The 26,260-nt window shown below is 52.2% G+C and overlaps 2 protein-coding genes across 2 annotated transcripts; one reads left to right on the top strand and one right to left on the bottom strand.

Moving 5' to 3' along the window:
- Positions 1-545: 545 nt before the first annotated feature.
- ZNF511 (zinc finger protein 511) lies at positions 546-3,684 on the bottom strand (the record flags this gene model as incomplete). The annotated part of the gene is made up of 6 exons (XM_080695114.1): positions 546-624; positions 1,239-1,370; positions 2,619-2,743; positions 2,820-3,021; positions 3,337-3,410; positions 3,532-3,684. 6 exons carry the CDS (start codon positions 3,682-3,684, stop codon positions 546-548), a joined length of 765 nt encoding a protein of 254 aa, XP_080551240.1.
- A 1,654-nt stretch (positions 3,685-5,338) lies between these two features.
- Positions 5,339-25,568, top strand: TUBGCP2 (tubulin gamma complex component 2; the record flags this gene model as incomplete). The annotated part of the gene is made up of 17 exons (XM_080694702.1): positions 5,339-5,488; positions 7,264-7,392; positions 8,710-8,886; positions 11,009-11,168; positions 11,547-11,754; positions 13,233-13,432; positions 13,732-13,921; positions 15,092-15,237; positions 16,787-16,967; positions 17,331-17,511; positions 21,000-21,172; positions 21,349-21,477; positions 22,348-22,468; positions 22,900-23,043; positions 23,772-23,900; positions 24,628-24,791; positions 25,433-25,568. 17 exons carry the CDS (start codon positions 5,339-5,341, stop codon positions 25,566-25,568), a joined length of 2,718 nt encoding a protein of 905 aa, XP_080550828.1.
- Positions 25,569-26,260: the final 692 nt, after the last annotated feature.

Here is a 26,260-nt window from a genome sequence, read left to right as displayed (position 1 = left end):
CAGGCCTGTGCCCTTCTGCCAGCCTGTCTTCCTGCAGCACCCCTTCCCCAGCACTGTACCCCAGTGGAAGTTGTAGGCTGGGGGCTTAAGGTCCATCCAAGGATGTTCTCAAAACCATGCAGGTCAAGGACTCAGCCTGGGCTATACCTGACCCATACTCTGCCTCTACGGCACTCTGAGACCTTTTACGTCTCCCTGAAAACTCATGGTTGGTCATTTCTCATCCACATTCAACAACACAGAAGCAAGACTAGAGACCTTTGGTGAAAAATGTTTATTTCAACTGTTTAAAAAGAGTGGGCCCTGCAAAAGAGGTGGGTATCTCCCCCCACGCCTCGCTGTGTGTCTGGGGTCCGCAGGTCACTAGCTGCTTCTGGTAACAGCTGCTGAGTTGCTCACAGAAGGACGGAGACACTGAGGGTAGCAAAGGCCTAGTGCAGGTAACGGCAACAGAAGCAGAAGGCCATGGACAGCGCCCCGTGGAGGCCCCGGCCCTCGCCGGGCTGCTCAGGTGACCGGCCCCTTCTCTCTCCCTGTCAGATCTGTCAGTGGTGTTTGTTCCTTTTCTTGGTGCTTTTAAAGCCTCGGGATGCACCCTGGCCAAAACAGATGGTAGCAGGTATTCTGGAATGGAAAGGTTCATATTAATGACAGGATTTTCTTTGCCAGCAAGAAACTCAACACATAATAGCAGCTTTGTGTGTTCCCTTCTTGTTCTGGAATGGTCTTTCTCTTTCACCCTGTGGAACATTCAGGAAGTACAGTCTGCCCTCCGGGGCCAGGGGCAGCACCCTGTGAGCGAGCCTACCAGGACCAGCACTTGCTCAGCCACAGGAGTGAGGTCAGCTCTGCCTGGCCTCCCGGGTGCTGATCCCGTTACCTCCTGGGTACCCAGCACAGTTCAGGCAGCCACCAAGAAGCAGCAGGGAACAGAGCTTCCTGGCAGTTCAGTTTCTTGGTGACTTTTTCTCATTATTCAACATTTTCCCCAAAACTAGATTTCAAGTCAACTTTACCTCAATACTAGAAAGTCTGCTGGGTAATGACCAAAGCAATCGCAAACAAAGGTGTCCCTGCTGGGTCTGGGCGCTCCTGGGCTTCAGGGTCCCAAACGCACTACCACAGCCAGGCCTCGGCTCCGTGAAGCCGATCTTCTCACCCAGTGTGGCCTTCTCAGAAGGATCACAGGCCCAGGTCAGCACATGCAGAAGTCGTCTCAGGACAATTCCCACACTCACCTGTGACTGTAGGTCCGCCTTTCACCCACAGGTTCTGCACGTGGCGTCATGGATTCTGAGCAGACTTCCATATCTCCCTCATCCCCCAGGGCTCCAGTCGACAGGTCTGCACCAGTCACACCAGCGCCTGGGCTGTGAAGGACAGAGCATGAGCAGCGACTGCAAGCCCCTGTGCCCGGGCTTCCTCTGGAAGTGAACTTTCGAGGACTCTCTTTTTTTCTTGCAAAGACATTTTCTTTTTGTTTTGTTTAGTTATTTTACATGGTACTGGAGGTGGAACCCAAGGGCATTCTACCTCCAAGCTATACCCCAGCCCTATTTTTTATTCTTTATTTGGAAAAAGAATCTCATTGAGTTGGAAAGGGCCTCACTAAATAGTTGAGGCTGGCTTCGAACCTGTGCGATCCTCCTGTCTCAGCCTAGGATTACAAGCATGTGCCACACGCCCAGCTTAGCATAGTCTAAATTTAGAACATAATTTTCAAGAAACCAGAGAAAGCTTTGGCAAGATCATTTTTTATGTAACAAACCTAGTATTTTGTAAACTCAAATATAATGATAACATGTGTTTTGGAAATCGTTGGCTTGGCGTGGGAGGCTGAGACAGGAAGATTGAGGCCAGCAAAGACCTTTTCAGCAACTTAGTGAGACCCTTTTAGCTGGGCTTGGTGGTGCACGCTTGCAATCCCCACGTAGGGAGGGGAGACAGGAGGATCGCGCAGATTCGAAGCCAGCCTCTCTGGCTTAAGAGACCCTGTTTCCAAATAAAAATATAAAAATGGGTCTGGGAGTGTAGCCCGGAGGTAGAAGGGTTTCCAGGAACCCCATTACCACCAATAAATAAATAAGAAAGAAAGAAAGAAAGAAAGAAAGAAAGAAAGACTCCAATAGAAATGAAACACACTTCAAGCATTACTGTTGGAGGTATTCCCCGCAGTACACCCTCAGCAGCCACATGTCAACATACAGCTTTGTAATCAAGTTCTTGAACATGGGCGATCAGAAAAGACAAAAAGCCAGAGGGCCCCCAGGATGGGAGAGGGAGGGGCTCAAGCCTGGGCTACACCTCAAAGGCCCTGCCAGCAGCTTCTGCTTCTGAAGACTTGATGAGCTGGGAAAGGTGGGGTGCGGCCAGGCCTGAGGCCGGGAAAGCGGTGCCTACTACTTCCACATGCTCCTCTGCTGTCCACCTGAAAGCCCTCACCTGTGTCTCTTCTGTGGGGAAGCCACCCCATACGCAAAGCCCCTGGGTACTGACCCCCATGGTCAGGGTCCAGCTACCTGCAAGTAAACATCACTTCAGGCTGATTATGGACCCTATGCATTCAGCTGCTCCAAGGCTTTTCCAAGATCAAGGGCACCAACAGCCACCTTACATACCCTCTGCTTGCCTTGGGCTTATCAAACCGGAAATCCGCAGGGTACAGGTGCAGCCTCACCATGTGATCCTTCCGGTCTTGGCTGGTCCTGAACTTCTCCGGGCAGCCTTCAACCAAGCACTGGTACTGAAAAGGATGAGGTGTCACCTCCCCGACCCCGTGCCCACAGCACATGTGCCGGGGCAGGCCAGCAGTCACCCACCATGTCCTGCCTCTCTGCCAGGACCTGAAAGAGCGAGTCATGCCACTCCAGGATGTGGGCATCCAGCAGGTGTCCAGAAGGGAAGGAGCGGCTGCAGAAGGAGCAGGCATTCCCGTGGAGCATGTGGTAGTGGTGCTGGTAGTCTTCCAGGGTAGCGAACTCCTGGCGGCAGCCAGCCACCTGACAGGTGAACTCGGGCACCCTGGGAACCAACGCCAGTCACACGGGGGACACTTCCACTGACGGCAGGAACCCAAGCGCCCAGAGTCCCATTAGGAAGCCTGATAAGGCTCCAAAAGCTTCCTTTGTAATCACAATTTAATCACAATTAAGTTCCCACAAACACGCTGGGTGGGCGCCAGCCAAATCATGCACGTGCGGGGCGTGGGCAGCAGGCTGGGCGGTGCCGAGCTTGCACCTGGGGGCCTCCACCCGTGGCCGAAGCCCTCGGCTGCACGCGGCAGGCGGGAGGGCAGAGGGGCAGCGCCAGGGACGAAGCGCGAGTGACGCCGCTCACCTGGACCTCTCTGGAGCTTCGGCCACTTGCGTGAGCACGTCCTGCAGGTAGAGGTGCCGCAGCACGTCCCCGTCCTGCGGGGACCAAGCGCCGCGGCCGGGGTGGAGCCTGGCCCCGCAGCTCCTTCCCCAGCAAGCCCCGCCCCCGGCTCGGCCCCGCCCCCGGCCACCACCCAGCTTGCCCACACGTACTCACCTCGAAGAATTCGTGCTCCCGCGGGAAGCGCACCGGGCGCGCCGCGAAGCGAAAGGGCGCCGCCCCGGCCGCGGGGTCCCGCTCCACGGGCAGCGCCTCGGCCGCCCGAGGCTCCCCGGCCAGGCGGGCGCGCAGCGCGGCGGGCAGCAACATCGCCCTAGACGTCGGCGCCGCAGCCTGCCGGCCACCGTCCGCGGAGGCAGGGCCGGACGTGACGTAGCAACTTCCGGTGGCGGGCGGCGTCCGAGGCCGGACGTGGCGTCGTGCACTTCCGGCGGCGGGCGCGGGGTAGCGGCGGCACGGTGAGCCCCGGCGCCTTCCTCGGTGGGGGACCCGGTGGGCCGGCGCAGGCGGGGCGGCGGGGTCGCTGCGCCCGCACCGCTGGATGCGGCCGCCTTCGGCCTGTCCTGTCCTGTCCCGACCGTAGTGCAGCAGGATCCAGCGGCTTGGGGAAGTTCGCGGGTCACAAGACTATTTCGGAAAGTCCGCATACACAGACGGCTGTGCTTGACCTCCGAGGGTTCTTCTGTTTCTTGTGGGCTCGATTAAGAACCCTCATGTAGAACTGGGCGTCGTGGCACACTCCTGTAATCCCAGCACTTAAGAGGCGGAAACAGGAAAAATCATAGATTTGAAGCCATTCTCAGCAATTTTGTGAAACCTTGTTTCACAATAAAAAATAGGATAGAACTGAGGATGTAGCTTGGAGGTAGAATGCCCCCGGGCTCGATCTCCAGTACCAAGAAATAATAGGAGGCCTGTATAGGGACAGTAAAATGTTTATGAGAGGCTCATATAGTTTGCTAGGGGATTTTAATCTACAGTTAGTATGTTTGTCTTAATGCTTCTTAAGCCCAATCATCCCTGGGAGAGTGGGAGACCCTGTGTGGTCAGCTACTGCCGATCAGGAATTTGGAATAGAAGTCCTCATGTCGTCAGCTGCTGTCCACTGGACAAAAGTATTCTAGTGCCTGTGCTATCTGCTGCTTTTCCCCAAGCACACTCTATGATTTTGATCTCAGGCTTTGTGTTCAGTGACAAGACCCCACTGCAGATGGCACACTGAGCTGTCGTGGAGCCTCCAGCTCAGTGCCTGGGAAATGCATAGAAGTCTTCCCCAAGTAGCTTTGTACATTGCCAGGCCTGGTCCAGAAAAGGAAATATGCAGGTTACCGAGTGCAGAAGGAATGCAAAGCCGGAGGTGTGGATGGAGCTGCTTCCAAACAGTTCAGGGATTAAGAACTGCATATAGTCTCATGAAAGGGCCTGGGTTTTAATATCTTTGCAGGACAGGGCAATGGCTTAGGCCTCTACAAGCTCCCTGCATACGTCCTGGACCTTCTAAAGGCAGGGGCATTGGGTCTGCCCAGCTGGGGAAAAGCTCCATCTCCTAGCAGGGAAGAGCAGCATGACTACTTCTGATTTGCCCAGGGCTGTATATGCAGTCACCTGGAAAGGAGAGCCAGGCTGGGGGACCCATTCTTATAGCCCAGGTGTGCCCCCTGGGTGGGGTGAGTCAGAAGCTGGAGGAGAAGCCAGCAGTTGTGAACCTGTAGAGGGATGTGGCACTGGTGCATGCAGTGAGGAGAGCTGGCTCTTTGCAGCAGCCCTGGAGGGCGGAGGTGGGCAGAGCAGACAGTACAGGACAGTGGGAAGGAAGATAAAGTATGGGTTAGGGGAGTAGTGTGGTTTGTCAAAGGCCTGAAACTGGCCCAGGTTGTCTTTTCTAGGGTTTTAAGTTCATAATCAGCTTTTCTCTTATTTTTAGGAGACTATCTTGAGACATTGATGTCTCAGAGCTGAAACCATGAGTGAATTTCGGATTCACCATGATGTCAACGAGCTGCTCAGCTTGCTGCGTGTCCACAGTGGGGATGGAGCTGAGATCTATATTGATCTGCTACAGAAAAACCGGACCCCATACGTCACAACCACTGTCTCTGCTCACAGTGCCAAGGTAGGCACCTGTCCCTGGAGGATGGTCTGCAGGGTGGGCACCTGGTCCTGGTGCAGGGACTCTGGGTGCAAGGGTACAGGGTGAGTGCCACAGCAGGGCACAGACGGCCGCTGGCACTTGCTGCACATTTCCTGTGGTGAGGTACAGACTCCGCTTGGTGATTTTCCTGACTACTAGTAGCCGCTCCTTTCACTCACCCCATTGTACAAATAAGTCATAGGTCAAGAGAGCTGGTTGGCCTGATTTATGCACTGCCTGCTGTGTCAGCAAGGAGGGGCACAAAGACACTCAGATATCCTCAGGGGTAGAAAGCTACTGGTGTTAAACACACTGAAGTCCTTTGAAGTGGTTTTTTTTCCACATAATTTAAAATGATAAGTCTTAATCCCAGTGCTTGGGAGGCTGAGACAGGAGGAGGATCGCAGATTTGAGGCCAGCCTCAGCTACTTAGTGAGGCTCTCAGCAACTTAGACCCTGTTTCCAAATAAAGTATAAAAATAGGTTTGGGAGTATACCCGGAAGGTAGAAAAGTCCCTGGGTTCTACCCCCCAGTACCACAAAAAAAAAAAAAAAAATTCTAGGTCTTCAATAAAAGGTTCAAATTTGGAATTATTTCTTTTTCTTTTTTCTTTTCGGTGGTACTGGGGTTTCTGGAAACCCTTCTACCTCCAGGCTACACTCCCAGACCTATTTTTATACTTTTTTTTTTTTTTTTTTGGAAACAGGGTCTCTTAAGCCAGTGCAGCTGGCTTCGAACCTGAGCGATCCTCCTGTCTCCGCCTCCCAAGCGCCGGGATTACAAGCGTGCGCCGCCACGCCCGGCTAAATTTGGAATTATTTCTGAAACACATCGTGAAGCTTCACTTATCTAATAGCAGATGATCGCACCAGGTCAGTTAGCCAAGTGAAATGAGTGGAGTAGAGTCCAGGACACACACACTTAGCCATTGTCGAGCTGCCGGAGAGACATTTCCCCAAGTTGGCGCACGCGATAGGCCCTGGAGCAGAGTTGAAGGTGTGAAGCGAGAACGCGAACCCCTAGAAGAGGTGACTGCGGACCCACTCCGGCCGGATCATAAAGAGAAGGGAAGCCTGGAAGTGTGGGTAGTCTATTTTAGAGCTGACATTACTTAGCCCCCTTAATTCAGCTTTTTTTTTTTTTTTTTATGGTACTGGGGTTCCTGGAAGCCCTTCTACCTCCGGGCTACACTCCCAGACCGATTTTATATTTTATTTGGAAACAGGGTTTCTTAAGCCAGCGCGACTGGCTTCGAACCTGCGCGATGCTCCTGTCTCCGCCTCCCAAGCATGGGGATTACAAGTGTGCACCACCATGCCCAGGTTATTTTTTATTTTGAAATAAGGTCTCATAGATTGATGAGACTCTCACTACTTTTTATTTTATTTTACTTTTTTCGCGGTACTTGGGGTGGAACCCAGGGGCATTCTACTTCCGAACTCTACCCCCAGCCCTATTTTTATTCTTTATTTTGAAACAGGGTCTTACTGAGTTGCAAAGGGCCTTAACTAAGTAGCTGAAGCTGTCCTCGAACCAGGATCCTCCTGTCTCAGCCTCCTGATTGCTGGGATTATAAGCGTGCGTCGCCACACTCTGCAGAGAGTCTCACTACTTTCTGAGGCTGTGCTGAACCTGCGATCCTCCTGGCTCAGCCTCCCAAGTACTGGGATTACAGGCACGTGCCACTGTGCCAGTGCAAGATCTGTTAAGTGCTGCTTAGTTATTGTTATTAAATCACTCATATTTGTGTTTTGAGGTAAAAATTGCAGAATTTTCTCGTACTCCCGAAGACTTTCTAAAGAAATACGATGAACTGAAGTCTAAGAATGCGAGGAACCTTGACCCACTGGTCTACCTGCTGTCAAAGCTCACAGAGGACAAGGAGGTAAGCGTCCTGGTCACACTGCACTGCACCCGCCGGCATGTCTGGAGCATCTCCCAGAGCCTTGGAAGAGTGGAATGTGCCGGGCCCTTGCACAGAGGGCTGGCTGCGGGTGTGGCTTCATACGTGTTCATGCCTCCTATGTACCCTGGTCCGGCTCATAGCTCCTCCCATCTTGTGCCAGTAGCACTCCAAGGGCATGTGGGTTTTATGTGGTGAGTCGGTGAGTAAGGACTCACGATGGGCGTAGGCCTGAGAGCCGCTGGCCCTAGAGGCCGTGGTGCTGTGCTCCTGTCATGGGCGCTCTTGCTTCCCACTGTGTCCATGCTGGGCCCTCCCGTCACCTGTCTCACTTTGGGTGTGAAGGAGCAGTGAGTGCCACGGTAGGTCCCTACTCCCCTCACAGGTGGTGTTGTGTCTAGGAATGGAGAGTGCCAGTGCCACAGTGGACAGAAGTGCCAGAGCCAGCCGGCAAGAGTACAGGTTCTGAAGAGAGGCTTGAGGATGAAAGAGTTCAATTCTAAGAATTTGATTCAAAGACTATTTAATTCTAGCATGGAAGGATCGCCAGTCCACTCCCGGGTCGATATCTCTACTGGCCGATCCCGGGTTTATCTCTCTCATCCTAGTTACACAGTTCCAGGTCAATCAATCCCTCGTGCCATCACCACCTGTGCACACAACGGTCAGGTCAATCAGTCCCTAGTGCCATCACCACCTGTGACACAACGGTCAGGTCAATCAATCCCTCGTGCCATCACCACCTGTGACACACGGTCAGGTCAATCAATCCCTCGTGCCATCACCACCTGTGCACACAACGGTCAGGTCAATCAATCCCTCGTGCCGTCACCACCTGTGACACACGGTCAGGTCAATCAATCCCTCGTGCCGTCACCACCTGAGCTTCTCTCAGACCTTTTACTTTGAACACTCCATGATCCCAAACCTTACTGACTCTGGGCAAAGGACAGTCAGAAGTATTCTTTTAGGGGAAAACCTTAATGGCTTCCCACACAAGTAGTCCCTGCAGCCCTGGAACCATAGGTGGAGTGTAGAGGGAACCTTGTCCTTGGTGATGAAGTGAGGGATCGACTTTAAAAGAGGCTGTAGGATTTTCTTTCCCTGGTGTGTTGGAGACATAGAAAGTTGTACCAAGCAGCAGGAGCCTCTGGAGACAAGACTAGCTGAATGTCCCGGGGGACCCTCACTTCCCATGAGTGAGTGTTTAAGTTAGAAAGGTGGAAGAAGGGTTTGCTTTGCCAGGGAAGGTATGCAGATGCTGGCCCAGTGTGAATGCATAGTTTTGTATGTTTTCAGACTCTGCAGTTTTTGCAACAGAATGCGAAAGAAAGAGCTGAGCTTGCAGCCACTGCTGCCACCAGCAGCAGCACCAGCTTTGGCGTCTCTGCCACAGCATCCAAGATGTCCATGCAGGAGCTCGAGGAGCTGAGGAAGCAGCTTGGCAGTGTGACCACGGGCTCCACGCTGCAGCAGGTACTGTGTCCACCCCAGTCTACAGGTGCTGTGATCTCAGCACTGCTGGGTTCTAGCTGGGCAGGTGTGTGTTGTCTATTAGAAATGAGTCTGCCTTTACAGAGGCTGAGGCTGGTCATGTCCTTTCGTCGGGAATTCTGGACCACAAAGTAAACAACAGTTGTGCGGTTTTGGTGAGGGCCACTTCTGGCAGGTGGTTCTGTGAGCCTGAGTCATGACTCTCCATTGCCCTGCTGCAGTTGCAGTTGGTGATGATTTCTGACACTATAGCACTCTAGAGTTCATCAGTGTGTCCTCCCCCCCCTTTGTGTGTGTGTGTGTGTGTGTGTGTGTGTGTGTGTGCGCGCGCTACTGGGGATTGAACCCAGGACATTCTACCTCTGAGCTACACCCCCAACCCAATTTTATTTTCTATTTGTTTTTGAGGATTGAACCCACAGGCATTCTACCTCCAAGCTATACCCCCAGAACTATTTTTTATTCTTATTCTTTATTTTTGAAACAGGGTCTCATGAAGTTGTGGAGGGCCTCACTAAGTAGTTGAGGCTGGCTGCAAACCTGCAATCTCCTCTCTCAGCCTCCCAAGTACTGGGATTACAAATATGTGCCACCACACCTGACCTATTTATTTATTTATTTTATTTTTATTTTTATTTTTTTGGTGGTACTGGGGGTGGAACCCAGAGGCTTTCTACCTCTGGGTTATACTCCCAGACCCATTTTATATTTTATTTGGAAACGGTCTCACTGAGTTGCTGAGAGCCTCAGTAAGTAGCTGAGGCTGGCTTCGAACCTGTGCGATCTTCCTGTCTCAGCCTCCCAAGCACAGGGATTACAAGCGTGCGCCACCACGCCCGGCTCATATTTTTTACTTTGAAACAGAGTTTCACTAGGTTGCAGGCTTGGTGGCACATGCTCTAATCCCAGTACTTGGGAGAATGAGACAGGAGGATTGCAGGTTTGAGGACACCCTCAGCAAGTACTGAGACTCCCAGCAACCTAGTGAAATTCTATTTTCAAATAAAACTAAAATAGGGTGAGGGTGTAGCCTGGAGGTAGAATGCCCCTGGGTTCAATCCCCAGGGACGCACACACGTACACACACACGCGCGCGTGTACACACACAATCTCATCACTAGGTTGATGAAAATCTCACTCCTTGCTGGGGTCATCCTCGAACCTGGGATTTTCCTGTTTCCGCCTCCCAGGTGCGGGGATTACAGCATGTGCCACTGCACCAGCTCTCCCTGGTTTTCGGTGTGAGTCTTCAGTGTCTTCCTGCTGCAGGCCTGCCACAGGGGCCCTCAGATGCTGCATCAGAGCCATTCTCTGCCACGTACCGTTGCCTAGCACACGTACCGAGGCAGCAAATCTCGCAGGGTACAGCTGAGCTGGGCTCTGCCAGCTGAGTGCTGAGGCTGTCCACCTCTCATGTGATCCTTACCCCGCTGAGCCTGTGTGGCATGTGAGGACTCAGGCCTCCTGTCATGAAGAGAGTCTGCACCTGCCCCTTGAACACTTGAGTCGGTGCTTCTGAAAGCTGGCTGGCCCAACCAGACCTGGTCAGGCTCTGGCAGCCCATTCCCAAGGAGGGCCAGTGCTCACACGTGCCAGAGGCCAGCCTTCTTGGCATGCCTTCTTGATCCATCCCAAGGCCTCGGTACATGGGGTGTAGTGCACGTACGCTCTAGAACTCTTACAGAGTGTAGGTGTGCGTCAGTTGTTGAGGACTCCCTGTCCAGCAAGTAATGTTGGACTCACTCACTCACCACCAGGAAAAGGCAGTTGAGGTTCTTCCTGTGAAGAGCCTGGTCTGAAACCTGAGCTCTGCTGAGGCGCACTCTGTCCTCTGTGCCTCCATTGCTGGTGCTCCTGACTTCCTGCGGGCCCTGCTGGGCAGACCCTGAGAAGAGGGACTGAGCTCTCCACCTCTCTTGCTCTCCAGTCCCTTGCATTGTGACGGGCAGGTGGAAATATGTCTCCTTGTGATGCAGTTGAGACTCAGGTTGTTAAGTGATGAACTTTTTCTTGTCGGAGATGTGTTAATTTCTGTAGATATCTTTGTTTTAATTGCACTAATGTATGTCTTTTCTGTTTTTGTCTTCACAAATGTGCTGGCTAGTCTTTGGAACTTACAAGAAAGATGCTTCGAGACAAGCAGAACAAAAAGAATTCAGGCCAGCACCTCCCTGTCTTCCCAGCATGGGTATACGAGAGACCTACGCTGGTCGGGGATTTTCTGATTGGCTCAGGTTTAGGCTCAGATGTGGCTTTACCTATAGGTATGTGATGGGTTTATTTCTAATACCTGGAAATTTCGTGACGTTTGCTCGCATGATGACGTGGGCAGGCAGGGCAGGAGACTTGGGTGAGGCCTGCTCAGTGCCAAGTATTTCTCTGTGCATAGGAGGTTTTCCTTTGCATGGCTCCAGAAGGTTGTGGTGTGCAGAACCGCCTGCTGGAGTCCAGCCGCATGTCCTGCCACCTCTGACCTTAGATTTTCTGCCTGTGGTTCTGCAGTTTGACCCATCAGAGCTGAGGATGTCGGTTTCCTTCTTCTGTCCATCAGTATTTGAGAAGTTAGAGCAAGAGTATGACTGTGGTGAGAGGGGAGGCCCGGATGTGGGGAGCCTGAGCCCATCCTCGTCTGTTCCCTGTAGGCACACTGCCGCTGGCCTCCCAGGAGCTGGCGATGGTAGAGGACCTGCTCTATGTGCTGGTAGGTGTGGATGGCAGGTATATCACTGCCCAGCCCCTGGCCGGGAGACAGAGCCGCACCTTCCTTGTGGACCCTAACCTGGACTTGTCCATCCGAGAGCTGGTGAACAGAATTCTTCCTGTGGCAGCCAGCTACTCCACTGTGACCAGGTGGGCCCAGGCTCAACTGACTTCCTGATACCCAATGCCAGAGCTCACACTGGAGGGAGCTCAGGCCTCATCCCTTTCTGAAGCCAGCCCTTCCTTGGCTTGCCACTCTGCCTTTGCTCCTGATGTGTTTTGAAAGGCATGTGAAGCCGGGCATTGTGCTGCGTGCCTGTAATCCCAGTACTGGGGAGGCTGAAACATGAGGATCTTAATTCAGGGACAGCCTCAGCAACCTAGCAAAACTATGTTTCAAAAGAAAAATGGAAAGGGCCAAAGGTATAGAGAACTAGTGAACTTGAAGATAATGAAAGCTTTCTAAAATAAAATACAGAATAAAAAGAAAAAAAATTGTAATGAGAAGAAACCAGATGTAGTGACACATTCCTATAATCCTAGTACTTGGGAGACTGAGACAGGAGCTCACAGATTTGAGACCAGCCTCAGAAGCTAAGTGAGCAACCTAGCAAGACCTTGTTTCAAAAAAAAGGTTGGGAGGGAAACTGGACGTAGTTGGAGGTAGAACGCCCTGGGCTCCATTCCCAGTACCACACACAAAAGAATGAGGTATAGTGGCACATCTGTAATTCCAGTACTTGGGAGGCTGAGACAGGAGCATCATAGGTTAGAGACCAGTCTCAGCAACTTAGACCCTGCTTTAAAATAAAAGGGTTTTGGGGGGGCATGTGGCTTGGAGGTAGAAAGCCTAGGGATCAATCCTCAGTACCACACACAAAAGGAAGGCTTGTGAGCCACTAACCCTTTCCTGACACCACCCTCCTGGCAGCACCTCTCCCTCAAGGGCTCAAGTGAATCACGTGTTCCCCGAGTGAGGAGGGATCAGGAGTGCCTGAGCTTTTATCTGAAAATGTAGTTATTGCCTCTTTAAAGTTTTTTTTTTCCTTGCAGTTCTGATGATGGACTCTAGGGGCATTCTACCTCCGAGCTACACCACCCTCAGCCCTATTTTTCATTCTGTGTGTGTGTGTGTGTGTGTGTGTGTGTGTGTGTGTGTGTGTGTGTGTTTTACTGGGGATGGAACCCTTCTACCTCTGGGCTATACTCCCAAGCCCATTTTTTTTTATATTTTATTTAGAAACAGGGTATCTTTTTTTTTTTTTTTTTTTTTTTTGGTACTGGGAATGGAACCCATGGGCCTTCTACCTCCGGGCTATACTCCCAGACCTATTTTATATTTTATTTAGAAACAGGGTCTCTTAAGCCATCTGAGGCTGGCTTCAAACCTGCGCGATCCTCCTGTCTCAGCCTTCCAAGCGCAGGGATTACAAGCATGCACCACCATGTCTGGCTTTCATTCTTTATTTTGAAAGAGTGTCTCACTGAGTTGCAAAGGGCCTCACTAAGTAGCTGAGGCTGTCCATGAACCGCGATCCTCCTGTCTCAGCTTCCCAAATGCTGGGATTACAAGCGTGGGCCACCACACCCAGCTCTCTTTAAAGATATTTGATCCATCTCTCCTATAGGTTTATTGAAGAGAAATCCTCCTTCGAGTATGGGCAGGTAAACCATGCTTTGGCTGCTGCCATGAGAACCCTAGTAAAGGAGTATCTGATCCTGGTCACACAGCTGGAGCAGCTGCACAAGCAAGGCCTCCTGTCACTGCAGAAGCTCTGGTTCTACATCCAGCCTGCCATGCGCACCATGGACATTCTGGCCTCCCTTGGTATGCACCTGCCTGGAGGAGGGCGACAGGTGGCAGGGTTCCAGACAGCAGGGCATGGCGGGACAGCCAGGTGGGGCTGGCCAACTGGTGTTGGACTTTCTAGAACAGGGTGGTGGGAAATGCCCATCACTCCCTGTGTTAGTGGTCTGCAGGGGGAGGCTGTGCAAGCCCGCTTGGTGAGCTTTAGCTAGCAGCTACAACTTTGCAGTCTGCTTCCCCAGAAGAAGCATCTGTCCAGTGAGAAGGCCGGGGGAGCCGCGGGCACATCCTGTGTGGTGAGCCTTCCTCTCCTCCCACAGCCACCTCAGTGGATAGAGGCGAGTGTGTGGGCGGGTCAACGCTGAGCCTTCTCCATGACAGGAGCGTCAACTACACGGGGGACAGCCAGGCACAAGAGCTGTGCCTCTACCTGACCAAGGCAGCCAGCGCCCCCTACTTTGAGGTCCTGGAGAAGTGGATCTACAGGGGCATCATACATGACCCGTACAGGTAGGCTCCATGCGGTGCCTGTATGCCGGTGCCCACTCTCCTAAAGAATGCTGGCCGTAGGCTGGGCGGGTGGCGCACGCTTGTAATCCCAGTACTTGGGAGGCTGAGACAGGGTTGTGGTTTGCAGCTAACCTCAGCTACTTGGGCCCCTGCAACTCAGTGAGACCCTGTTTCAAAATAAAGAATAAAAAATGGCGCTGGGGGTGTGGTTCGGAGGTGGAGTGCCCTGGGTTCCACCCCTAATACCACAAGAAAAAAGAAAAAATGGACCGGCTTCAAGCTACACTCCTAGTCCTTATTATTTTTGGTTTTGACACAAGGCCTTGGGTTGCTGAGAGTCTCACTAAGTTACAGAGGCTGGCCTCAAACTTGTGATACTCCTTTCTCAGCCTCCAACTACTGGGATTACAGACATGTATCACTGTGCCTTGCTGGAATTCTATTATGATATTTGATACCATATTTTTAAAAATATATTGGTGGTATAGAAATGTGCATTTTTTTCTTTTGGTGCTGGAGATGAAACCCAGGGTTTCAAATATATTAAGCACATATTTGACCACAGAACTGTACCCCCAGCCTCTGTATTTCTTTTCTTTTTTTTTTTTTTTTTTGCGGGTCTGGGGATGGAACCCAGGGGCATTTGACCTCCAAGCTACACCCCAGCCCTAATTTTTATTCTTTATTTTAAACCGGGTCTTACGGAGTTGCAGAGGGCCTCACTAAGTAGCTGAGGCTGTCCGCGAACCGCGATCCTCCAGTCTCAGCCTCCCGAACGCTGGGATGACAAGCGTGGGCCACCACGCCCGGCTGTATTTCTTTTCTAATGGGCCACATAACAGGGTTGGGTGTGGGTCTAGCAGGGAATACCAGAGCTGCTAGCTCACTGTGTGTAAATGACAGTCGACACTCCATGGGAAGGAGCCTGGCTCCTGTTGGTGACATCACAGCTCCTGGGGTGAGTCGTTTCATGACGTGTTAACTGAAGGCAGGGATTCGTTAGCGTGCCATAACACCTCTAAAGTGCGGATTCGTAAGTCACAGCTAGGAAGTGATGATAGCAGGCGGGGGAGGCTGTTTGTGGGAGCAGGTGTCCTGGAAAAGCACCCTGCTGCCTTACTGGCAGCCGAGCTGGCATCCCAGTGCCCTGAGCAGCTGTCTGACTTCCAGTGAGTTCATGGTTGAGGAGCATGAGCTACGGAAGGAGAAGATCCAGGAGGACTACAACGACAAGTATTGGGACCAGCGCTACACTGTGGTGCAGCAGCAGATCCCCTCCTTCCTGCAGAAGATGGCCGGCAAGATCCTGAGCACAGGTGCTCCTTGGTGCCATGCTCGTCCAGGGTCCTCCGCCAGCACCGTGGTGCGGCCCCTGCCTGTGGGAGGGCTAGCCCAGGCAGTCCCCAGGTGTCCACGGGTCCCTTGTGTCTGCTGACCAGGAACCTGCCTCCCAGATGCCATCTTTCCATCTTCCCTTTTGAGCTTCCCAAAGTGTTAGCATGACAGGAAAACTGTTGGGAATGCCTGCTGGGCTGGCTGCGGGTTTGTTGTCCTTTTTTTTTTTATGGTACTGAGGATTGAATTCAGGAGTATTCTCTGAGCCACACCCCCCAATGCTATTTTTTTTTTTTTTTTGCTTGTTTGCTTATTTATTTATTTATTTATTAGTGGTACTGGGGGTTGGGCCTAGGGGCATTCTACCTCTGAGTTAGCCCTATTTTTTTATTTTTTATTTATGAAAACGGGGTCTCATTAAGTTATGGAGTGCCTCAGTGAGTAGCTGAGGCTGAACTTGTAACCTTCCCATCTTGGCCTCCCAAGTACTGGGATTGTAAGCATGCTTCACCATGCCCTGTCTTTTTTAATTTTTTAAATTTTATTTATTTGTTTGTTTGTTTGTTTTGTGGGTCTGGAGATGGAACCCAGGGGCATTCAGCCTTCTAGCTATACCCCCTGCCCTATTTTTTTATTCTTTATTTTGAAACAGGGTCTTACTAAGTTGCAGAGGGTTTCCGTGAACTGCAATCCTATGGTCTCAGCCTCCCAAATACTGGAATTACGAGCATGTGCCACCATGCCCAGCTGTTAAATTTAATTAATTAATTTATTTATTTTAGTGTATTGGGGATTAAACCCATTCTGCCTCCGAGCTATGCCCCCAGCTCTTTTTTTTTTTATTTTATTTTTTTGAAGAGATACTTGAGATGATTCTTACCTTTTAATACTATTAAGGTTAATATGATGTACTAATTTTTTAAATACATTTAAAAGGATTAGTTATTAAATTGATTTTATTTTTGTGGTACTGAGGATGGAACCCAGGGGCATTCTACCTCCAAGCTGTAACCCCAGCCCTATTTTTCATTCTTTATTTTGAAACAGGGTCTTGCTGAGTTGCAGAGGGCCTCATTAAGTAACTGAAGCTGGCCTGAACCTGCGATCCTCCTGTCTCATCCTCCCAAATGCTGGAATTACAAGCGTGCGCCCCCACGCCCGGCAAGTTATTAATTTTAATGCAGAGGAAAAGAACACTTGGCTTGACTCTAGCACAGTCAAGCCAAGGGAGCCAGGAAGCACACTTGGGTGTTCTCTGTGCATTTGGCTGCATTTTTAATGGACTTGAATTAGGGTCTGATTTAGTCACTATACAAGTACCTGGGGCCACTTATTTCTATGCTCTTGGTTAGAAAATTTCCGATATAAAGAGCCATCACAGATCCCGGCAGTTGATCTTCCCCTTGGGATAGAGCGTAGGCTGGCATGCACAGTGTGTCCGACCCTGTGTTCAGTGGGGATGGCGAGGCTCCATACCTGAGACTCATGTGCAGTGACACCTCAAATCCACCTTCCTCTTCCTCTTTCCAGGAAAATACCTAAATGTGGTCAGAGAGTGTGGGCATGATGTTACCTGTCCAGTGGCCAAGGAGATCATCTATACGCTCAAAGAGCGGGCATACGTGGAGCAAATCGAGAAGGCGTTCAAGTATGCAAGCAAGGTGCTGCTGGACTTCCTGCTGGAGGAGAAGGAGCTGGTGGCCCACCTGAGGTTGTCCTTGGCTCTGCACCTGTGGACGCTGCTCGCCCCTTAGTAGAGCGCATGAGGCTCGCAGGATGTGGGACTGAGATTGGAGTGTTCCTTTTAACAGTCTTCATTGGTCTTGATGAGAGTGGGCAGGCTGTCAGGCTGTCTGCAGCTGTGCCATCCCACTGGGATGTGGGTGGCAGTGTCTGGTGTGTGTCTGTGTGTCCCAGGGGCCCTGGCTTCCCCTGCCCAGCCACCTGGCCCCTCAGCTCCTTGGTAGCAGCGCCTCCTTTGCCCAGCCTGTGTGGCCCCGCGCCCACTTGTCTTGGGTGTTATTGAAGTGCTGGCAGGCATGGACAGTGTGCTCAGCACCTCCTCCCTACACAGGTCCATCAAACGCTACTTCCTGATGGACCAGGGGGACTTCTTCGTGCACTTCATGGACCTCACTGAGGAGGAGCTCAGGAAGCCGGTGGAGGACATCACGCCCCCGCGCCTGGAGGCGCTGCTGGAGCTGGCCCTGCGCATGAGCACCGCGAACACCGACCCCTTCAAAGACGACCTCAAGGTGAGTGTGGGGCTCCTGCGGTGACTCCCCACCTCCGTGGCCCTGGGATGAGGGCATCGCAGGTCCGGGGTTTTCTGTGTCAGCCAAGGTGGCCGTGGGTGTCTTCTTCCTCTGTTGCACACTGGCTTGTGGTGTCTTTGGGGGTTTCTGCATCTGCACTCACAGGGGGAAGGGGGCTCCTCGTTTTTTTGGGTACCCTGTTCTGTTTCTTTTCAGATTATAATGGCCTCACAGCATGTGTGTGGACATGTCCCTCTTTGTGTTCTTGGAAGAGTTCAGGGAGTGGTGTAGATTCTTGGAGGGTTAGTGGGTTGGGCGGATGCTGGTTTCTTTGTCAGGAGGCTCTGATCCCAACCCAGTCCCTGGTAGTTAGGGTCTATTCACACCTCCTACCTCTGGAGTCAGTATTGGCTGCCTGTGTTAGGGATTGAACTCGGGAGCATTCTGCCCTGAGCTACAACCCCAGCCCTATTTCATTTCTTAATTTGAAGAGTTGCCGAGGGCCTCACTGAGTTTCTGAAGCTGGTCTAGAATCTGATTTTCCTGCCGCAGCCTCCCAGGTGTTGGGCTCACACACTTATCAGCGTTGCAGCTCTGCCTGTGTGTCTCTGTTGCCGACTTGCCTGGGCATAGGTGCAGAGGGCTCTTCCAGTCTGTGAGGACTGGGACTGACTCCACTTTCCTTTCTAGGTTCAGGATTTGAATCCTCATTCTTTTCTTCTTCAGTGTAGTTAAAAAAGTTTGCAGCCCAGCGTGGTGGCACACACTTGTAATTCCAGCATTTGAGAGGCTGAGATAGGAGAATTGCAGTTCACGGCTAGCCTCAGCTAGTGAGACCCTGTTTCAAAGTAAAGAATAAAAAATAGGAGTGGGGGCATAGCTCGGAGGTAGAATGCCCCTGGGTTCCATCCCCCGTACTGGGGGGAAAAAAAAAGCTTGCCATTTCCTTGATATTTTTAGAAAACCCATTGTAGGTTTCTGGTCTTCTCTGTTTCTTCTCTGTTTCCTTTAGCTCTTTGTTACTTTCTTCTGCTAGCTTTGGGTTAGGCATGGTGGTGCATGCTTGTAATCCTAGTAATTGGGAGGCTAAGACAGGAGGATAGCCTCAGCAGTGGACAGGTAGTGAGACTGTCATCAACCTAGTGAGACCCTGTTTCAAAGTAAAACTAAAAAATAGGGCAGGGGCATAGCTTAGAGGTAGACGGCCCATGGGTTCAATCCCAGTACCACCACCAAAGAAAAGAAAAGGAAAAAAACTTGAAACAAAGACACACAGCATATAGCATACCAAACTCAGAGGAGGCAGTGGAAACAGTGCTCAGAGGACTTCCACAGCTGTGCACAACATGGCCACCCAAGAAAGAAGCGAAGAAGACCAAGGAGCCTGAAGCGCTGCTGCCCTGCCAGGGCCAGCGCGCCACCCATGCCCGTCCTCCATCCCGCACTGAGGGGCTCCTGGGCTCCCCCTCTGAACTTCTCCCCTCTTCTTGTGATTTAGGTTTCTTTTTAAGTTCAGAGTGACCTTATGAGGTAAATTCCTCGTCGTGAATTACTGGATCCAAGCATATGGTCCTGTACACTTAGGCCAGCCTCCTGGGCTGTGTCTCAGGCCCAAGGAAGCTGAGCCAGCCTGCCTGCCTGCCTGCCTCACGTCACCACCTGTGCTCCTGATGGCAGGATGTGTCCTGAACTTTTCTCTGTCAGGCAGTAGTGAACATTTCATCTGCTCCGCAGCTGTTCTGCTTCTTCCCTTGCTCGTGTTGTCCTGTGTATTTTCTTGTCTCATTCTTTTTTTTTTTTTTTTTTGTGTGTGTGTGTGTGTGTGTGTGTGTGTGTGTGTGTGTGTGGTACTGGGGATGGAACCCAGGGCATTCTACCTCTGAGCCACACCCTCAACCCTATTTTTTATTCTTTATTTTGAAACAGGGTCTTACTGAGTTGCAAAGGGCCTCACTAAATAGTTGAGGCTAGCCATGAACTGTGATCCTCCTATCTCAGCCTCCCAGTTAATGTTGTAAGCAGTACTATTTGTTTGCAATTACTATTTTAAAAAATCTTTTGAGCCAGGCGTGGTGGCGCACACTTGTAATCTCAGCATTTGGGAGGCTGAGACCAGAGGATCACGGTTTGTGGACAGCCTCAGCTACTTAGTGAGGCCTTTTGCAACTCAGTGAGACCCTGTTTCAAAATAAAGAATAAAAAAATAGGGCTGGGGCTTTAGCTCAGAGGTAGAATGACCCTGGGTTCCATCTCCAGTACTGGGGGAAAATTTTTTTGATTTGGGAAGCTGAGATGGGAGGATCATGGTTCACAGACAGCCTCGGCTGCTTAGTGAGGTTCTTTGCAACTCAGTGAGACCCTGTTTCAAAAGTAAAAGAATAAAAAATAGGGCAGGGGTGTGTAGCTCGGATGAAGAATACCCCTGGGTTCCATCCCTAGTGCCACCAAAAAAAAAAAACTTGGGAGGCTGAGACAGGAGGATCTGGGTTCTTGGAGCTACATCCCCAGCCTCAGCTACTTAGTGAGGCTCTCCCCAACTTAGTGAGACCTTGTTTCACAAAGAATAAGGGCCGGGTGTGGTGGCAAACACTTGTAATCCCAGCATTTGGGAGGCTGAAACCAGAGGATTATGGTTCACAGACAGTCTCAGCTACTTAGGCCCTCCGCAACATAGTGAGACCCTCTTTTAAAGTAAAGAATAAAAAATAGGGCAAGGGTGCAGCTCAGAGGTTGAATGCCCCTGGGTTCCATCCCCAGACCCACAAAAAAAAAAAAAAAAAAAATCTTTTGAGGGTTTCTTGGCAGTGCTGGGAATAGAGCTAAGGGCCTTTTATATGCTAGGACGCCATTGCCGATCTACACCCCAGTCTAAATTACTGTCACGTCTCTCACCAATTGTGCTTTATCCTTCAACCTTAGGCTTTGTACTTCTTGTGGAAAAGAGGTTTCAGTCTTAATGGATTCAGTTCCTCTGATTTTCCTAGTGGTTTATCTCTCTATCTCTCTCTCTCTCTCTCTCTCTCTCTCTCTCTCTCTCTCTCTCTCTCTCGGTGGTACTGGGGTTCCTGGAAACCCTTCTACCTCTTTTATATTTAATTTGGAAACAGAGTCTCTTAAGCCAGCCCGGCTGGCTTCAAACCTGCGCAACCCTTCTGTCTCCACCTCCCAGTCATGGGGATTACAAGTATGCGCCACCACGCCCAGCTGTATGGTTTCTCATTTAACAAGTAATTAATCTACTTTAATGGAAGGTGGCTCCCACCCCCCACCCCTTGGGCCTCACACTTAACTTGGCTCTTTTACTAAGCTCTACCCCAGACCAGCTTTTGACTTAGCATTATCAGTAGGTGACTAGCATTTTAAGCCATCCTCCAGCATTTAGAATCAGTATTTAGGAAGCTCAGTCATGATACAGGGAGGGTTGGTCAGGAATGACTGGCCTTTTTCTCTAAAAATTGTATGCTTCATTTTATTGCTTCTCTTCCAAGATCGACCTGATGCCCCATGACCTCATCACTCAGCTCTTGCGGGTTCTGGCCATCGAAACCAAGCAGGAGAAGGCGATGACCCATGCTGACCCCACTGAGCTCACGCTGAGTGGGCTGGAAGCCTTCTCCTTTGACTATATTGTAAAGTGGCCTCTCTCGCTGATCATCAACAGGTGAGGATCTGGCAGCTCCAAGGTAGAATCTGGATCTGTGCTCAGTTTTGCAGGACGAGAGCTGCCCCAGGGGCCACCTCAGCCTGCAGGGTAGCAGGCAGCAGCTGCTGGCCAGCTTCCTGTAGGTCTGTGGGCCAGGCTGCTGTGCCGTCAGGGCATCTGCACCCTTCTTACAGGAAGGCGCTTACCCGCTACCAGATGCTCTTCCGGCACATGTTCTACTGCAAGCACGTGGAGCGGCAGCTTTGCAACGTCTGGATCAGCAACAAGACTGCCAAGCAGTGTGCGTTGCACTCTGCCAAGTGGTAAGTCCTGGTGTAGCCTTCCAAGAAGGCTGGCTCTGCTCCTCAGACCTTTAGGAAAGCACGGAGTCATGTTTGTAGCTTTTCCGTGATGCACCAGCTTCCACGACTCAGACGGCCACTGGTTGGCTCACTGCCCTCCTCAGCCATGGTACTGGCATGGTGCCAGCGGTCTGGATCTAGCTGCAGAGCACTAGCCCTTCCTATGGGTGGTCCTGTTCCTCCTCAGAGCCTATTCTCCCAGGCTGGGGTACCAGGTGGTATTTAAAGAGATGGTTGATGGGTTGGCATGGTGACAGACACCTGTAATCCCAGTTCTAGGGAGGCTGAGACAGGAGAATTGCAAGTTCAAGGATACCTCAGCAACTTAGCAAGACTCTGTTTCAAAATAAAAAATAAAGAGGGCTGGGACTGTAGCTTGGAGGTAGAATGTCCCTGGCTTCAGTCTCCAGTACAAATAAATAAGAATTTGCCTCGGTAAGCACAGGACATGGAGTCAGCATGGCGGCTCTTCCAGTGTTGGCCATTTATCAGCTCTGGTAGCTGAGTTAGCCAGGAGCCTGTTCTGTGTCTCTGTGGAACATGTTCTGCTGCAAGCTCGAGGAGCAGCAGCTTTGCATCTAGATGGACAAGACTGCCGTTACAAGACCACTGTTAGCGCCATCCCTGCAGAGTGCAGAGATGAGCATGCGCTGAGCAGGATACCTGCTGCCAGCCTGACTCAGCAGAGGTGGGAGCGGGTCTCTCCAGGCCCCAGTGCTGTGGCAGCCTTGTTGGGTGGTTCAGTCTTGGCACACAGGTGAGGGCTGCTGTGCCAGGAGGCGTGTGCGCTGCAGTCTGCATCAGTCCTGTGAGTGTCCTTTGCACACGCAGGTTTGCTGGCGCCTTTACTCTGCGGCAGCGGATGCACAACTTTGTTCAGAACATTCAGTACTACATGATGTTTGAAGTGATGGAACCAACCTGGCACATCCTTGAGAAAAACCTGAAGTCTGTGAGTTTCTTCTCTATTGACAGCAGCATTTGAAAGGCTCTTTCCTAGCCACAGTGTGTTTCGTAGCATGGTCTCCAGAGCCATGTGCTGGCCAGGTTTTGGGGGCTACCATGAACATGTCCACAGCCTAGTGTCCCCTCCTCCTGTTCCCAAGTGCAGGCAGCAGCTTCCCTTGAACATGATGAATGTGAGGGAGACAGCAAGAGGGGATGGAGACTGTTTTTCCCCAAGAGACCACAGGCCCACAAAGGTGGGAACATACGGCACGGAAGTGAAGGCCACAAGCCTGTGCCGGGCCTCCTGCAGCATGTGGTGTGTTTCCACTTCAGGTCCTCTGAGCCTCTGAGCTGCCATCTTGTCTCAGCACCTTCTCAATCTGAGACATGGGGCTCGGTGCTGCTCTCAATACTGTGTCCCCTTCTTTCTTCCAGGCCTCCAACATCGACGATGTCCTCAGCCACCACACCAGCTTCCTGGACACCTGCCTGAAGGACTGTATGCTGACCAACCCTGAGCTGCTGAAGGTCTTCTCCAAGCTCATGTCCGTGTGCGTCATGTTCACCAACTGCATGCAGGTGAGGCGGCCTGGGCGGGTCTAGATGTCCCAGCCATCACTTCACTCGGCCCTGCCCATACCGCCTTCTGCCCTCAAGGAGCCCTGGGTCTCCGCCAGCGTGCCCTCTCCTGAAAGCGGGCTTCCTGGGAGCGCTGTCCCACAGGACCTGTGTGCCGCGGCTGTGCCCCCCACTCTCCCCCAGACTTAGGTCTCTGGGATGTCTATGCATTCTTCAGTTAGACCTTGAGTTACTCTATTTAAATGACCATTTGGACATTTGACTCAAATGGTTGCCTAAAAATGATGGTGCAGAAAAGTGTAGCAGAAGGGCGGGCTGGAGGGGTGCTGGGCAGAAGGGCGGGCTGGAGGGTGCTGGGCAGAAGGGCGGCCTGGAGGGGTGCTGGACTTGGGTTTGGGGCTGAGGAGTGCTCTACAGGCAGTGCCTCATGCAGTCAAGACCTGGGAGGTGAGAGACCTCACACGGGGCAGGCTACAAGAGGACGAATGTTGACCCCATTTCTTAAATGCTTGGTAGGCACTGAGTCCCCAAACAGGGAAGCACTGCGAAGAATATATTCTTAGGAAGCTCAGCTGGCGATCACTGGGAGTCGTGGCACATCTAACCTCCCACTCGCAGCTTTCCCCAGAGTTTCTGTAGCACAGGGTCTGCACCTGCAGGGACTTGATGTTTTCTGCAGAGTATTGTGTTTGGAGCTAACAGAAGCATTTTCTCCTAACTGGTGCTAGAAGTTTACACAGAGCATGAAAATGGACGGTGAGCTGGGCCGGCTGGCACTGGAGCAGGGCACTGTGCTGGGGCTGCCCTCAGAGGCCGAGCAAGCAGAGGAGCGCCACCGAAAGGAGCCCCCTAAAAAGGTGCACACCCTCAAGGTTCATACGGAAAGACTTCTGGTCAGCTTGACGCAGCGCTAGCACAGCAGCACTTGGGGAAACCGACCTCCTACCACCCTTTCCTCCTTTCCTCGTCCCTTTAAGGTGGACACTTGAAGTTTGGCTCCTAATGCAGCCACAAAAATCTCCTCCTCCCTTCTCAAGTATCTGGTCTCTACCTGAGCTTACTGGGCCCCAGGGTGTGGCCAGTCACATCCTGTGGGTGAGCTGGACAGCAGCACTGATGAGAGCCCGTTCCTCGTTATAATTCAGGTGGCTGTGCAGGTGCTGACTAGCTGAGAGGGGGCACGATGTCCCAGAGACGAGGCAGGGGCCAGGTTCTCATGCTGGAGCTGGAAGGAGGAGACAGGGCAGTATATGGGGGCCTGAAGCCAGAAACCGTAGGAGACACAGTCCCCCTTGCCAAGAAGTGGCCAGGAGAAAATGGCTGGGCATGAATATCCGACCTAGAGAGAAACCCTTAGGTGAATCACATTTGGGTCTTAGTCTCCCCAAGCTGCAGAAGCCCTAGTATGGTGAGTGCTGGTTGTTGCAGGGGCCCTTGACTTCCTGTTTCATACTGCATGAAAGTGTCCTAGAAGTCATCCCCTGATTTAAGAAAGAGGCCAGGAAAAGGGGCAGGCGCCTGTGGGCACAGCAGGGCTGAGGCACCCCCAGCAGCTGGCCTTGCTCACCCTGGCCTTGTTTCCAGTACCCGGCTGAGCGTGTGGATGCCTCTCAGCTGGTCTCTGGCTTTGAGGCCACCATCAACAACTTCGATAAGAACTTCTCGACCCATCTGCTTGACCTGCTGGCTCGCCTGAGCGTCTACAGCACCAGTGACTGTGAGCACGGCATGGCCAGCGTCATTTCCAGGTGTGTGAGTGCCCGCCTCCTGAGGCCACCCTGGTCCTTCCCAGCTGTGAGGCCTGCCTACCCACCACCCTTCAGCACCCTTGCTCCCTCAGCACTGGTGGTCAGGTTTTCCATGCTGTTGGCAGGTAGGAGGCAGAGGGTCTGACTGGTGGCTCCTCGAGTGAGGCAGTGGGTTTGCTTCCGTGAAGAAGGGGTGCTCATTTGTACACTGGGAGCACTGGGGTGGTGCCTGCGCCTCCACCAGTGTCCTGGCTTCCTGAGTCGGGGCTTCTGAGGTCCCTGCCCTGAGAACTGCTGCCAGGTCTTCCAGGCCCAAGCTACCCTCCAGCCCTATTGCCAGCCAGCAGTCCCAGTGTCTCTGGCTAGGAGAGGACCTCAAATCGACATCTGCCCCAGCAGCCATGTCTCCTGGAGATGGTCCTGCTGGGACACTCCTGGGCAGTGCCATTGGCACTTGGTTCATATGTCCTGGTCTCCAGGCAGGGAATGCTGTGTGGGCTGAGTCTGCTTGCACAGGAAGGTGGAAAGCGGCCCCCTCACCCTTACCCTGGAGGAGGCTGTGGGAGAAGCGGGCGGCCAGCACAGGGGCTGTGCTGCCCTCTCCAGGTGGACCCTCAGCCCTGCTTTCCCTACCCATCCAGGTTGGACTTCAACGGCTTCTACACAGAGCGGCTGGAGCGCCTGTCTGCAGAGAGAAGCCAGAAGGTGGCGCCCCAGGTTCCTGTCCCTCGAGGGCTCCCAGCGCCAGCGCCCAGGGTGGCAGTTGCTGCACAGTGAGCCCTGGCCACGGCTTGGAGGAAGGGCTGGAGCCAGCTAGTGCTCCCATCAAACGAGCTCAGAATATTCAATCAGATCTTCCTGGAGCATGTGTGTTGTGTGTGTTATTACTGCTTATGTATAATCTGGGTTGTATTGCCATCTTGACTCAGCACTTCTTTCTCAAGGTATTGGGTTTTACTTTGTGAAAGCTGCGCAGACCAGGGTCAGGTCTTCCCAAACTTGTCTGTTAGCTTTTAAACCCAACTGTCATCTTCTTGGGTGCTCATGGCATCAAAGAAGTGGCTTGAGACCAGGGCTGGATTCCCTGTAGGGGGCAGCATCATACTTTACTGTGAGGGCCTGCTCCAGGCAGCCATAGGCTCAGTCCTCTGCTCCGCCAGACCTCCTCCTGAGGTACACCACTGGGGAGTGGCCTCCAGGCCAGGGACAAGCTTCTCTGGCAGCTGGGATACCCCGCTCCTGTACCCCCAGGCTGGACTCCGGATTCCATCAGGCCCTGGCCTTATATAGAAATCATTCAGCAGACTAGCTGGCAGGTTGTTCTGCGCCAACTAGGTCTCCCTCAATGTCTGTCCGCCCCAGTCCTGCAGTGGACAGAACAGCCAGCCCTAGTGTGCTACTGCATGGCCAGAGTGGCTAGCTAGCTCTGGTCTTACTCCAGGAAGCTGCCCCCTTCCTGCTGAATTTCA

This window comes from Muscardinus avellanarius (genome assembly GCF_963383645.1).
Source record: "Muscardinus avellanarius genome assembly, chromosome: 4".
Classification (NCBI taxonomy): domain Eukaryota; kingdom Metazoa; phylum Chordata; class Mammalia; order Rodentia; family Gliridae; genus Muscardinus; species Muscardinus avellanarius.
This window is presented reverse-complemented; position numbering and strand designations above follow the sequence as displayed.